At 37.9% G+C, this 16,070-nt stretch overlaps 1 protein-coding gene across 5 annotated transcripts in view; it reads right to left on the bottom strand.

Moving 5' to 3' along the window:
* PPP3CA (protein phosphatase 3 catalytic subunit alpha) overlaps positions 1-16,070 on the bottom strand; it is a 226,921-nt gene that overhangs the window by 12,239 nt on the left and 198,612 nt on the right. For 2 of the 5 annotated variants that reach the window (XM_089526057.1, XM_089526060.1), the window contains exons 11-13: positions 11,363-11,389; positions 1,940-2,024; positions 421-518 (exon numbers count right to left, since the gene is read on the bottom strand). In XM_089526057.1, the coding sequence (XP_089382183.1) occupies positions 421-518; positions 1,940-2,024; positions 11,363-11,389 (210 nt within the window). The remainder of the gene's footprint in view (positions 1-420; positions 519-1,939; positions 2,025-11,362; positions 11,390-16,070) is intronic. The other 3 variants (XM_089526059.1, XM_089526061.1, XM_089526058.1) reach the window with 2 other exon arrangements.

The raw sequence follows: 16,070 nt of genomic DNA, 5'->3' as shown, positions 1-16,070 counted from the left end.
TTCTCTCTTTACATGTAATCTCCAACCATTTAGAGATGTCTTGACATACACACAAGACAGTTGAGTCCTAGGGAACTATGATGAGTGCAGAAAATGCAGTCACTTTGCCACCCAAAATTATCTTTCCCTTCAGATGATTGCAAATTCTTGCTCTGAATGAAAGAATTCTTCCCCATCCCAAATAAAGTCAGCTGTAGCCAGTATCTATTACAAACTTGGCTTGTTCATTTATTTAAAATCAGCTGACAAACAAAAGGCCACCCCCAATTTTTTTAATCCATTTCCACCCACTTTGAGCTCTTGCTCCCTCTTTTTTCTTTAAAATTCTTCAATTTCATGAAAGGAAAGGAACATCAGGAATTCTGTAGTTTGGCAGCTGAATTTATGTATACCACAGCACACATGCACAAACTTGCTTACCGCTTTGCAGAGTCTGTTTCCCTCCAGACAGCACCCCACTGGGCAGCATTCCTGTTGGGGTCAACCCTTTCAGTGTCAGCACACTCTCACTCTCTTCCCTGGAAGAAACAGGATGAGATAATGTCAATGGCAGCTAGCAACAATGCAATGAGTCAGAAGAGACAAAATTACTAGGAACCCTTCTGTCATCTCTGGCTCCAACTGAGAAACCCTCTCATCGCCCCAGCAGTGCTTTATACTGCATGTCATTTATAGGAAGTTTATTGGTGTGAGCTGCTTTGGATGTCTTTCTACTTATAAAAATGCAGGATAAACACAGACTACTTTGTCCTTCCCTCACTAAAATGGACCAAGAATTTAGAAAGATGTGAGAAACATACAAGCTGGACCATGGCAAAAGCATGTGCTTCACTTTTATATCTGCACTGGAAAGAAAATAAATTTCCTGATCAAAATGGCAGTTTGTTGTTGTTGTTAACTGCCCTCAAGACCACTCTCACCCTGTCGATGAGACTTCTCCAAGACCCCCTATCCTTCACTGCTCTTCTTAGATCCTGCAAATACAGGCCCATGACCACCCTGATGGTTCCATCTATCTGGTGTGTGGTCTTCCTCTCATTCTGTTGACTTCTCCCTTCCTTACCATTTTCTAATGAGCCATGCCTTCTCATGATATGGCCAAAGGACAACAACCTCAGTTTTGTTATCTTTCGTTACGCTTCCAGGGAGTGTTCAGGCTTGATCTGGTCAAGGAGCCATTTGTTTCGTCATTCTGGCTGTCCACGGTCTCCTCCGCACTTTTCTCTATCACCACATGTCAAATGAGTTGTTTTTCTTTGTCAGCTTTCTTTACTGTTCAGCTCTCACACTTGTACATGGTGATGGGTGATACAATGTCTTGGACAATTCTGACTTTAGTGCTCAGTTGTATATCTTTACACTTTAGGATCTTGTCTAGTTCCTTCACCAGTACAATGCCAGTACAAGGCCTGAATTTTCATTCAAAGCATAACTTAAGAGATTGTTATCACATCTTAGATAGTCATAAGGATATTCTCTATCTAGTATATTTACCTTTTAATGAATGTGGCCAGTATGATATTAAGAGCATATTCAGAGATGTGTATATGTTGTATTGTAGGGAACAGCTACGGTATGAGTAGGGACTGGTTTGCAGTGGGTAGGAATGGTAGGTAACGTACCCATTGCTTGCTACTTTCTCACTGAAAACAGGTCTATGTTTTAGCCCCACAAATTTACAGATTTTGGTCATGACTGGGATTCCAAGGGATTTGAAGACTAATATTACTACTTCAAAGTAAATCAAAATGGACATCCTGTTGGTCAAAAATAGGCTTCTAACAGATAACTATAAGTAAACACTTTGTGGGGTAGGAGGATGCTTTCAACGGATTAGTGCCTTAATATATAAGAAGCATCTAAAAGCATGAAAGAATGAAGTACAAGATAAGTGTTTTCTCAACCTTGTAAAAAGCAACAAAGTATGTAGAAGTCATACCTCAGCACAGAAAATACTCGAGCCATTTTGCCAATTGCCCGGATCTTGTTCCTTATAACTTCTTTTCGAGCTGCAGCTGTGGCACCTATAAGGGGAAAAAAGATTTAAAGAATTGTAATTTTTAGTACTCTGCAATTCTAATTTTTATCACATTTCCGATATTTTGACAACCTAATTTCTCAACTGAAGGTGACATCTGTGGTTAAAAGCATTTAATCTTTCACAGGCATTTTGGTCACCATTTAAAAATCAACACATAACATTGTATGGATAGTGAATATAGGTTTGTTTACTGTATGCATACAATTAATCAAATGCACGTTTAATACAAAAGAATTTAAGCTCTAATTATTTTTGTGCTTAGCCTGTGTGAAATGCAAATCCAGTTGGCGATTGACTTCTCAAACACCCTTAAATGTAATTATAAACCCCGTACAAAATGGCTGAAGAAGAAACTACAACAGTGGAAACCCTTTCACCTTTCCATGTTGGGGCGAGTAGCATTATTTAAGATGGCTGCATTGCCAAAAAGTTTGTTCTTTTTTCAGACCATTCCTCTCTATCCTCCCAAGCAATATTTTGATACATGGCGCTTTGAGATAAGCCAGTTTATTTTTGAAGGCCTCCCTTGCAGAGCTCAGTGCATTTTTTTTCACCCTCACTGGGGAAGGTAATTCATAGAATTAATAATTTACATTTGTATCATACTCTCATAGCCTGGAAAAAGTGGAGGTACATTCTTGCTCCTAGCCCTTCACCAATACAACTCTTTATTTTCTCACCCCGTTTGCGAAGCCTGATAGGTGGACTTGTTTCCATCCATGGTACAGCAGGGGGGGTATGGTGAGAGACCTATTTGTACATGGTAGACCCAGGTCCAGAAAGTGTCTGATCAAGGCCCTTTCCCCCTTTGAGCCCTAATTGAATCAAACTCCTTAGGAGGAAAGAACTCCCTCACTCACTTACTCTGTTTGAATGCATGTGTATAAACGAAGATACTTGCATTAAAGGCAGAGTGGCAAAAATATATAAGTGGATGCTACACGAGACTTTCAGTTGTGAGCTGATTCACAAAGTGGGGTGGGAGGGATTTAAACATTCCAATAACAGAATCAGAGTGGCTTAAAATCTGGAACACTCCCCCATATAAATCTAATTCTATAGCCCTGAAAGAAACCACTCTTATAGTTGTGCATATATAGTACCTCACACCACTACAACTTGCAGGCATTACTAAGAACCAAACCTCGTGCTGTTGGAGAAGGTGTAGTAATAGAGGTACCTTCCTGCACATGTGGTACGATTGTCCAAGTGTATTTGCATTTTGGCATTCAGCAGTTAACTTAATTTCAGACATCACTGATCAAAAAATTGTCCCTTCGCCAGAACTTTTATTGTTTTCAGTGTTTATTAATGAAAACAAGACATTACACAATAAAAATATTATTGCATTTTTGTGGTATTGCCAGGACTTGGAAAACTGGAAAGGTCAATATGACTGATTGGTGGTCTTGATTTTGGAATTTTTGGTTTATGAAAAAGCTCATTGATCAATCTAGAGGTTGCGGGGCGGAATCCTCCTTTGCTTTTTGAAGAACAATAGTCCCACTTATATCTTATCTCAACAACACTGGAGCAGAAGTGGGTCTTCCTTTGTAATATGATTCTCTTTTGATGATTGAACTGATGCAAAGAAGGTATCTCTGTGTTCTGAGTCCATCCCTGTTTTTATGTAATGTAGCCCTTTTACATCCCATGTGACCTTGAATCTATGAAGTTGGTTTTTAAGGAACTGTATTTTAGCTTGTTTTTGTTTGCATTTGTTATTATTTTCTGCCTTTTTTTTGGGTAAGAAATAAAAATTTAAAAAACACTCTTAACTGTATGGAGTTAACATGTTATAAAATGAATACTTTTTTTCCTTTTGAGTGATATGAATTTGCTGCAATGAAATGATTTATAGAACTATAGAGCATGCAAACATGAAGTAGCTCTGAGTAAAACGCCTCTCTTTATGCCTATTTGAAATATTTAATCACCCCCTTCTCTGTTCCTTTTAGGGCAAAAATTATATTGAGCTCCTACAGAGTTGGTACAATGACACATAGCCAATGCTGCTGGGGCGTACACCTGTGAAACTAAAGTACATTTTGACAGATCAAAACCTTTATTTGTAAGAAACTGATTCTTCATGGTAATTCTTTGTAGCCAGATGTAATTTTTAAAACAGCTTGCTATATAGTTCATGTAATCAAATGGAGGGTTTCCACGCCATGCTTTGAAAAACATGCACAGACACAGAAACTCTCCATGTGACGGGGAGGATACACATGTCAAGCCCTTGGCACTGCCACCACAGTTAATATGTGGCACCAGTATTCCACAGAGATAAGATTATGTATTTACCAGTTCATGGTCAGCTGATATCCCATCAACACCATTATATTAAATACACTCAACCAAACAATGATTCTTTTTTACATAAATGTCCCCCACTACATTTGAGAATCCATGTAGCTGCTTACACCCAACTCCTATCCTCATATATTGGTGAGCTATTTAACCACCAGAAAATATATTTGCAATGAATCATCAATGACTACATCTCAAATTTGGGTGGCCAGAATAACATCACAAGGCTACAGTTGTAAAGGTAGAAACAAATTAAATCACACAAACAAATTCAGCTTAATAGAGATACTGTAGCTGAAGAGGACATATTGCAAGGACTGATTTTTGGTCAAATATAACTGCTAGCTGCTCTGTGCCTGCAGCCTTTGATTGTGGAGAGACATTGCATTCTACATGCTATATCACACAACAGAAGGGGAAACTTCGGTACAGCTTACAATTAGTTTTTATAATTTTTAGAGCAAAATTAAACTTTGGAATAAATGCAAGGATTCTAAATAAGGGGGAAAACTTGAGATTTCATGTTGTTATTGGGTGCCTTCAAACAATTTCCAACTTCTGGTGAATTTAAGGCAATTTTATGACAGGATTTTCTTGGGAATAATTTGTTTGGAGACAGTTTGCAACTGCCTTCCTTTGAGGTTGAGCGTAACATCCCCAAGGTCAACCAATGGTTTTCCAGGGCTGAATGGGAATCTGAAATCTGGCCTGCCAAGAGTCTTAGTCCCACAATGGTTCTTGTTATGTTAAAATCTATTATAAGAGCAGAACACAGAAATTTACTTCTATAAGGAATCATTGCCATTACTGAATTAGAATTTTTTTAAAAAGAAAACCCTCATTATTGTTACACACCAAAATGCCCTCATAATGTTCATAGGATTTGATTCCTAGTAAAACACTCAGGACAGCCAGTGTGGCGCAGTGGTTTGAGTGTAGGACTATGACTCTGGAGACCAGTGTTCCAATTTCCGCTTAGCCATGAAAACCCATTGGATGACCTTAGGCAACTCATACCCTCTCAGTCACAGAAAACCCCATGGCCTTAGGGTCGCTCCAAGTTGGAAACTACTTGAAGGCACACAACAATATCAAAAACACTCAGGCCACAACACCATGCTCTTAACATAATGAGCATCATGTTTTCTTTGAATCTATCCAGCATTCTGTTTTCAAAGTAGCCAACTAGATTCCTAAGGCAGGCACACAAGCAGGACATGAATGAAATAAACTTGATTAAGTTTCCTGGAACAGAGACATAGTGCTTCTGATACTGGAGATAATACATTGCCATAAAGCAAATAAGACATTGATAGTCATACCATCCACTGATGGCACCAGAAAGCTATGAGTGGTACTGGGAAAGGAACTGTGGTCATGTGCCTTCAAATAATGTCTGACCTACAGCAACCCTAAGGCAAAGCTCTAATGGAATTTTCTTGGCAAGATTTGTTTGGAGAGCGTTTGCCTTTGCCTTCCTCTGAGGCAGAGAGAACATGATATGCCCAAGTTCATGAAGTGGGTTTACAAAGGAGCACGACCTACTACACCACACTTTTTCTTGGGAAAGGAATATAACCCTTTAAAAATGGAGAGGTACCTACTTGGATGCTGCTTGCCTTAGTACATAACTAAATAAACATATAAAGTTCATAGTGGTCAGTTAAAAATGAATGAAAAGGGTGATTAAGGGTCCGAACAGACAGGCCAAAATAAAGCTGCTTTAGGTCACTTTGGAAGTATGCTGTTTAAATGACACTCGCATCTTAAGAGGCCAGAAGCTGCGTCAAAGTTGCACTCCAGTCCTTAGGACTGGATCATGGCTTTGGTGTGGCTTCTGGCCTCTTAGGACACATGCATAATTTAAACAGCACACTTCCAAAGTGACCCAAAGCAGCTTTAGTTTGGCCTGTCTGTTTGGGCCCACAGTCATTAAAACTGGCTCAGAGTAGGTTTTGTAGCATGCCTGGCACTGATTTCAAATGACTACCCAATCCATATTATTTTTCAGTTCACTCGGATTACCAAATGAGGTATGAGCTATAATCCTGTAACCATATAGGTTTGAAAAGTCTGATATGAATAGGTAGCACTTTGTTTCTTCCCTGTACCCAGGACAGAAAACAAGTGGGCTGCTTTAGAATGGAAACCATTGACTCTACACTCAACATAAAATTCAGCTTTCTTCAAACAAATGCAGAAATGAAAACATTCATAAAGCTGGGGGGGGGGGGGGGCAACTGAAAACATGGCATCCACCTGACACAACTCAGCACTGCATTTCAGTGCATCCGAAGTTACATGATGTCACCTCTGGCCAGTATTTTGGCCATTTTCCTTCTTCTTTTAGTTGAGGAGGTGGGAGAGTTCAGAGGAGCAAACTGCTCCCCTTTCAGGTGGGATTAGAAGATTCCAGACATTTTGGAGACAAACATAACCCCAAAATCAAGCTTTGAAGAACTTCTGGGGATTTAATGGGCTGTATTTTGGGATCCCAAGGGTGACTTTGCCCACCGCTGTCATAAAGGAATGAAAACAATTTTTTAAAGTGCAATCACAATGGAACATGAGTATAATGGTAATCTTGTGATGATTAAATACAGAAAAAAATTTCTTAGTATCAACTCAGGGCATGCCAGGAGAAATTAGCTCTCCTGATATCTATCTATCTATCTATCTATCTATCTATCTATCTGGGGGATGTGAACTAGCTTCTGATCATATCAATTAAAACACAGAAAAATCTGGCCAGAGAACCCTATCAAAATAAATAAGAAAGTTAAAGTTTTAGTGGAGTTGCTCCAAGGCATATTAAAAGAGAAGGGAAAATGTTTGTATTAAAAAAAAACATTTACGGGGGAAAATAAGATACAAATGAGAATCTCTTCCAAATAAACATCTGCATGAGCCAAGAACTAATGAGGGTAGAGAATGACTAGAAACAGTAAAATATTATTTGCATAATACCACCAATATAATGGGCCGGAGGGGGGGGGGAAGAGAAGAGGGAAGACCACAATAAAAGCTCACAACTATGTTTCTTTTCTTTGTCAGTTTCTAGTTTCTTTTTCCATTCTGAGAGTAACTGTAACCGTTTATATTAATATAATAATGGGTAATATGGAAGTTCTTTTTCATTCAATGCCAAAAGATTGAATTTCCCCAGTAACAAAAATAAATCTGCAATGTTATTAAGGAAGAAAAAAGCCCAGATACAATATTACTTGGGGAAACGTGTATTAAAAAGAAGGAAGAAAAACATACAATCTTTCTAGATGGGCAATGTATATGCAGCCTGAGAAAGAAAAGAGGGGGATGTTGATTAATATCAAAGAACTGATTTAGATGACATTTTAAAGGCCTGAATCCAATTGTAATTTAGCTAGAGCAGAACAGTTGAATTTACATTAGTGCTAATTTACTAATTTAAAAGTGAACCAATGTTCCTACTCTGCTTGGATTAACAAAATGACTTAGACCCTCAATGTCACAAAAGACCACAAAGACTATATTTTCAGGATATGAAGAATGAGAAGAAAACTGTGGCTGGTGACCCATTGTTTACCCCCAACTAGAGTAACCCAATTCAGTCAAATGTTGATTGGTGAGTCAACATATGGGTAAATCCCACCGATTCCATGGCTCTACTCCTGTTGGGACCTTTATATATATTATAGGCCTAATATATTATACATATTAGGCCTATATATATTAAGTTTTAATTACAATATTAATTAAAAAATATTGACTGAGGAAATAAATGTTGAAGTGGTCAGTATAGATGGGGGGGGGGTTTAAGAGAGGTGTCTTAATTAGGTTAGACACAATTTGACTGGTGGCATCCCTAAAATATATTTTTAAAAACATAACCAGAAGTGTCTGAAATATACAAATAGTATTTACAAATATAAAAATAGGTGCTTTATTAGACCTACTTAAAGAATACGGGTCATTTTCTTGATATAAAACTGATCTCACAATGGATGCTTTTAACTTTGATCAGCCTTCCCAACCTTGTTTATTGTCATTGTGTGACATTTTTCAAACTTATGTGGACTCTAATGCACCCTATCACTGGGTTTTCTTGTTTTGTTTAGATGGGGTTTGCCTTTGCCTTCGTTTGAGACAGAAAGAGTGAGGCAGAGAGAGTGACTTGCCCAGTAGGTTTGCATAGCTGATCAGGGACTCAAACCCTGGTTTCCAGAGTCCTAGTTCAATACTCAAACATGCTGGTTCTCTTCCTAACCATGTGCCTCTAGCTGTTTGGGACTAAACCTCCCAAATTCTGGTGGATGGATGTTGGGATTTGGGGTCCAACACATCTGAAAGGCAGTAGATTGGAGAAATCAGACTTGCAACAAAAAAGTATGCTATAACAAAACTTTGGATATAAGACTGGTGAATATCTAGGTAAGAAAGTGGGTCACCCACATTTTAGAAGCTTTCATTGGATTTAATGAATACAGATTAATGCAAACATTTCCATAAAATTCTGTACTATTTAACTCCAGCTTAATAAAACTGCATTTTTGGAGCAAACATATTCTAAGAGCAGGATCATGGTGGAGATACAAAACTCCAGGAGACAGCTTTTAGACATTTCCTACAGTAATATTATATTTTACTGATATAATAAAAATAAACTGAAATGATCACAACTTACATAAACACACTAGGTTATGTTAAAAAATGTTGACATATATGCCTGAGCATATTAAAATGTCAGTTCATCTCTTAATAGTTGTCCTCTTACTAAATGTCCTCTTAATAATTAATTTTAAATGAAAGCCTATATCCTTAAATAAAGGTCTCCCAAATGTTTGGTATATGTTTGATATTAGAGCAAAAGAAGAGTGATCACAGGATTCTAAATAGCCCCTTTCCCAATATAAATACAGTGAGAAAGATAGCACCAATTGGCTTTTATGCTTCTCAGAACCTTCTCTCATGTAGGGAGCAGTGAAAGCCAACAAGGCAGATGCTTAAAAATATGGAGAGGAAAAAGTCTCATTCATAAAACATAAGAAGACCTGATAACTCATCTATTCTGATTCTGTGGGAGGATCTAAGGAGAAATATATTATCCACATACTAGGAATGGAGAATTATTTTTTCTATTCAAGGGCCATTGACCCATAGAAGAGAAAGCCACCCAGATAAGTATTGATTAATTCTATTTAATCCTTAATTGTAATAGAAACACTAAAAATAAATAAAAAATATTATGCCTGGGATGATATTTATAGTTTTTTGTTTTTGTTTTTCGAGTTATGTGGCCATGTTCTGGAAGAGTTTATTCCTGATGTTTCACCAGCATCTGTGGCTGGCATCTTCAGAAAATGCTGGCATAGAAGTGAGTGGGATACACACACACACACACACACACACACACACACACACACAGTGTGACCCTTTGTCAGGGTATCAACCAAGGATCACACATATGCTTCTGAAACATCAGGAATAAACTCTTCCAGAAAAGCCCACCAAAAATTATGGATGCCAGCCATGAAAGTCTTCGACTTCACATGGGATGATATCACTGTGATATTTTCCTCTTGAAGCTCTAGCTACTTAAGCTGGGTGTCCACCAAGCCCAAATGATATTATAAATACATTTTGGGAGGGAGGTACATGAAGATACACCCATGCTCTACCTGGGAATACTGTTGCAGAAGAAAGCAAAGTGCCACTGCTGGATGGTGCTCAGAGTACCTTCTATCACTGGCACACAATGCTGCTCTCTTTCTAGTTCCCCCTTTGAGAAAGGCCAATAGGGTGCCACATATGGCATATTGATATATTTATAAAATTTATTTTATGTAAAAATATATACACACTAATCTGACAACTGAAGTGTTGTTCAATATATATGGTCCTATATGGTTCTGTTTTGGCAAAGCTATATCCCAGATGTGGCACATTGCCAGGGTTTGTATTGCTTTGTGATCCAATCAAGTGCAATAGCACAATGCAGTCTCTGATCTTTAACACAATGCAGTTATATATGTCAGACAGTGGCGCAAGTGATGTTTCACCAAGGGCAAAGTTACATAAATATTCAAAGTGTGCTGTTAAAGATTATGCAACATAGCACCCAAAGGGCTTCTGGGCCCTATAAAACTACTGCAGCTTTTTTAAAAAATCAACTAGAGTCCAAACATATTGCAGCAGGAATCCAGTTTGAGACTGCTTTAACTGCCCTGGCTCAGCACTAGGGAATTCTGGGGACTGTAGTTTTGTGAGACGTTTAGCCTTCTCTGTCAGAGAGCTCTGGAGCCACAATAAACTAGTTATTATTTTTTTTATTTATTTAATTTTTATCGTGTCTTTCTCCCAAAGTGGGACCCAAGGCGGCTAACATACATTTCCCAGGATTCCCCAGCACTGAGCCAGGGCAGTTAGATAAAATCTTTTTATTTAAATAGTTGATCCCTGGAAACAAATATAATAGTATCCTAGCCCATGCCAAATTATGACTCTAATATTTTAAAAGTATATCCTTAACCAAGCCTTCATAGCATTCAGTGCTGAGGCTTAACAATGAAGTGCCAGACCTAAAACACGAGATCTGTCAGTCTGTTGAATTAGAATAGGAAAATACATGGCAGGGGTTGCTGAAAGTAGACTCTCTCTGTGTGTAGGAAGAAGGATTCAGAACCTGTCACATATCATTTTGGACCTTTAACTGGCACATTCCTCACTCACCCCTATTTACATGAGAATGAGATAAACCTCACTATAAAGAAAGATCTACTGCCATTATATACCTTCTAGAACCAATGTATTGTTCCTCCTGACTCTAGGTCAATCATCTCCTGAAGAAATGTATATTGCTACGTGAGACAACGCTAAGGAGCAATGCTAAGTAGGAGCAGCAGGCGTGGATAAAGGGGAGAATCACTCTGGGAGCTATAACAAGGAAAGTCAAGAGGTTCCTGAGCATTAGCACTTGAAAAAGTCATAGCACACCAAATTAAATGAAAGCCTTTCTTGCCCATTTAATAATACCTTTCTTCTGTGCATAAATAGGATCTTCTTATGAAATTCCAAAGAGGGGAGGGAGAGAAAAAAGATCAGTGAAGACAGAAGAATTATAAAAAAAGAAATAAAACTATAAAACAGGACAACATCAATGGGAAAGTAATGCTTAAGTATTTCTGAAAAATAGAAAAGAAACAAATTAGGCAGGGAACACTGAAGGATTTTTTTAAAAAAGAGAATTATGAGTAGAACACTCTTCAGACCAAAGCCTTGTTAGTAACTGGTGCAACAAGACAACCATATGTCCAGTCTACTATTGGCCATGCTGCATGGGGCATGCAATTGTTTCTTTAGGAAAACAAGGGTATACATTTTAACCAGAACAGGAGAGGTTTGCTTATATGCATGGGTTTATTCTCACAGTAACATTTCTGACATAACTATAACAGAAGCAAAGACTAGAGTAGTGGGCTAGCATTAGGACAATCCAACTCCATTAAACTCTTAACCAACTCATGAACTGCCCTGTAGTTTATGAACCTGGCTAAGGTGAAACTGCAGGCATAAAGTGAAACCAGTGCCTGCAATTGATATTCAGCCAGGTGAGGGCCAGAAATGGGAACTCAGTCCTGACAAGTTAAAGATGCTCTGGCCCAGGGATGTGGCATTCAAACTGTTCTTACTGAATTATAATACTCCTTATGAAGGATCAAGCCTGCATGTTAGGGCTTTGTCACTAGGAAACTCAAATATCTTAGTATCTCCTCTACAGTCGGCCCTTCTTATACACGGATTTTTTATACACAGATTCAAGCATACACGGTTTGAAAATGTCCCAAAACAGTATAAATTTACCTTGATTTTCCATTTTTTATAAGGGACACCATTTTGCTATGCCATTATATTTAATGAGACTTGAGCATACACGGATTTTGTTATACACGGGGGATCTTGGAACCAAACCCCAGCGTATAACAAGGGTCCACTGTACTAGCTACGTCTGGTTTATCAGTTAACAGTTCTCTTGGACTAAATATTCTGGACAGGTTTTTTGGTTTAACTGATTGGATAACTCTTAAAATTTGCACTAGAACTTCTGAAAATTCAACTGGCCAGCTTATACAGAAGCCATCAGCGGCCATGCCTCATAATTTTCTAAATCGGTTATAGAAAACTATATTACAACATAACATTGTGATGGTTTTCAAAGAAGTAGTCACATTATTCTCTTGCAGCACAAAAAGCAGAAAGGGAAGGGAGAAAAATGTGGCAGTGATGTGGTACTGCATCCAAAGAAATGGTTTATATCTATGAAAACTTATGCAAAAATAAAAACCAGTCAGCCTTAAAGATGCTGCCACATTTCTCTTTTCCTCCCCCTCTTTCCCCCCTTTTCTATAACATAACATGTTAGAGAATACATAGAGAATACAGTAGGCCAAGATTTGAGGGGTCTAGTGTATTCATATCATATCTCACTGGTAATACAAGAACTTCAATAGTTCCCTGACTGCTTCCAAGCCCAATTCAGAATCGTATTATTGACTTGCAGGACACTAAAAGTGTGGGGCCAGGTATTTGAAGGAATATCATTTTCTTTACCATGTTGCCTGAACCCCTAAATATCATCATGACTGCCTCTCTTTGTCACAGATGAAAAGGGTGAAATCAATAATTTTTTTTTCTGGTAATGACTCCATTTTCTGAGAAGTCTTTTCTATGAAACCTGCCTCTTAATACTGCTATCTTTTAGGTGATAGATAAAAGTCATTTTATTCTCTCAAGCTAAGTTTTAGATATTTTTAAAACTTGCTGATGGCTCTGTTTTATCATCTGGTTATGATATTTTAATTGTGTAATTTTTGGTGACATTTTAATTGTGTAACAGGTTTGTGAACCAGTCCAGATGGAGGGCAATACAGAAAAAAATCAAATTTAATTAGATTCACAGTTTATGTAACTATTTTTCTCAGCAGCAACTTTTACTTGCTGAAGATAACAGCATGGATTTATGCATTCCTCTAAGTAAAATCTTGCTACATTTTACAGTGTCACTCTCAGGCAAAAAGTATCCACAGGGGAGTGGCATTCTGATTACCATATCATCTTCCATGCACAATGCAATCAACAAACTCCTCACACTGGAATACTAATAGTTTACTTCCTTAGCCATCTAAACCCATATACATGACATATTTAAAAAGTGTTAACAGTAATATTTCAATAAAATTAATCTAAGCAAAAGAAAATTAGACCAGGCAATTAAGAGTAGGTACTTGTGCTGTTGATGATAGTCCAAACGACAAAGCAAGTAATCTGGTATCAAGCTGTCTATCACAAAAGTGCATAATTTTAATTAGTACCTGCTCAGGTCTTTATTTCAGTCAAACCCACCAAGCAAGGAATACCATTAATTAGGGTAGTAACTCAAGATGTGGGATTGCTGCTGTACACACTAGTTCAGATTGCTACGTAATATGAATAATGTGTTTAACCAGTGCATTCACTGATTAATATTATTTGGTAATAAGTATACACCCAAAAGACAATGGGTGTTTTGGCCCCAATCCAACTTGAAGTCTTGATTACAGAAAACCAATTGAATCAATGAAAACTTGTTAAATCAAGAGTATGAAAGTTCTATTGATTCAACTGAGCTACTAGTCGTGATCAGCAAGTGGATTTAGGTCACTGTTGGCTTTTCCTTAAAAGAAAGAAAATAAACAATTAGAACAGATAATGATGAGAACGAAAGCACACAAAGCCTACTTTTTATGCTATTAGTCACCAGTCTTTAACCCATTCATATTCATTTCAAGCAGCCATTATGCCTTAAAATATATGCAAGTTAAAGTATACTGTTTGTTTATCGAAATTACATTCACTAAAATTGCTGTCCATAATGTGTGCTTCAGCACTTTGGGACTATGTCAGCCAAAATCCAGAATCAAGATTATTTTTGTAACAATCATTTGAGTGATGTATGCATTCATCATTTCAGTGCTATTGCTATCCTCTGTGACATTTTCTTCTCTTTCACTTGGGTTCATTTGTCTTCACTACCTTTACATCAGATTGGCTGAATAACCCATGTAATTCTGTTAATGACATAATGACTTCACAGGTGTCTATAAATACAGCCAGCCCTCTATATCCACAAATCCCATCCATGGCTTGAAAATGTTTTAAAATATATGAATTCCAAAAAGCAAATCTTGATTTTACCATTTTATATAAGGGACACCATTTTACTATGCCATTGTATTTAATGGGACTTGAGCATCCATAGATTTTGGTATCTATATGGGGGTTCTGGAACCAACCCCCAGGGGATACAAAGGGCCCCCTGTAAGATCATGTGGGTTGCCAAAGTAGATCAGATTGAAAAGTAGTAAGAGCAACTAAGCTTGAGGATAATGAAAGCAACAGAGAAGATAAATGTTACTATGTTGTGGTGGGGGAAAGGAAGCAAGAGGATAGCAAAAACATGAAAATAGAATGGATATCTAGCATGGTGTTTGTGAGAAGGGCAATGAATAACCTGTTTTACAGAATTATATACCCTCCACATTTACGGCTTTGATTTTTGCAGATTTGCTTATTTGTGGATTTTATTAATATGTTCTCTCTAGAAATATCTTGGGCCTCCACCTTAAACCAAAAGTTGCACTGAAGAACCTAGAGATTCCTAGATAGAACACTCCACTAGGCATTTGTAGCTCCTCCAGCACAATTCTTTGGTCAATGTCTGGCAGATGTTGACCACAGAGTTGCACTGGAGGACCTAGAGATTCCTAGAGAGGTGTTGTTATTTGTGGTTTTTCCGCATTCATGGTAGTCCTCTGCCCCTAACCCCAGCAAATGTGGAGGGATGAGTTTATTAGATTAATTCTAATGTCAACTAATTTATCAAAGGAAATTCTCATAATCCACTGCCAGCATGGTCATTTGTTGGGCTGGCTGTGGGCCATATGCATTGTTGGGGAAGACTATGTTAAAATCTTAAAGCATTGCAGCAGGGTCACTAAAGGCAAAGAAGCTGAAGATACGAGATGAAATTTATTTAAACTACCAAAAGAACACTATAAATTTATTTACCATGCTAAAGTTTTCTAGAATAAAACAATGGAGAATACTAAAACTGAGAAATTTAGTCTAGGGGGGAAAACAGACTGCTCTTTTGTGCCACCTTATGAGCAGCTTGGGAGTGGGGCGTTTGCACACCCCCCAAGCTGTCCAGAAACCACGCTCACCAACCAGATGTGGCAGGCTTCATGATGCTCTGGGGACGTGGCGTTTACATGCCACACACCACCGGAGCACTGAGAAGCCAGCTTGGGGCTGCAGCAGGGCCGGAAAAGCCGGCTTTTTGCCGGCTCAAATAGGCATGGATCTTTTCTCCTCCTATTTGGACCAGCTCTGTGGTGGATAGGGGCCACAGCATGCAGTTCCAAGGCAGCCCCATCTGCTGTTTTTTGGGTGGTCTGTTTTGCCCCTAAGTGTAGCAATTAGGGAAAGAAAAAGACTCAAAAGAAGTGATATGAAAATATTATATTAAAAGTGCAGGTATTAACTTGTTATATCCATTAAGGTAGATTTTAGTAAGATATGGTTTACAGCATTTGATATATTAAAGAGACCACAGAAATGACAGATAATAATACTTTTCAGTCACAATTAAGTGAAATTATTAGCTGATGTTAAGACACCTCTGAAATAAAATAAATTCTCCTAC

Source organism: Sceloporus occidentalis, unplaced genomic scaffold, assembly GCF_023333645.1.
Source record: "Sceloporus occidentalis isolate IW3139 unplaced genomic scaffold, rSceOcc1.0.p SCAF_5, whole genome shotgun sequence".
NCBI classification, from domain to species: domain Eukaryota; kingdom Metazoa; phylum Chordata; class Lepidosauria; order Squamata; family Phrynosomatidae; genus Sceloporus; species Sceloporus occidentalis.
Note: the sequence above shows the minus strand (reverse complement) of the source record. Positions and strands in the feature narration are given on the sequence as shown.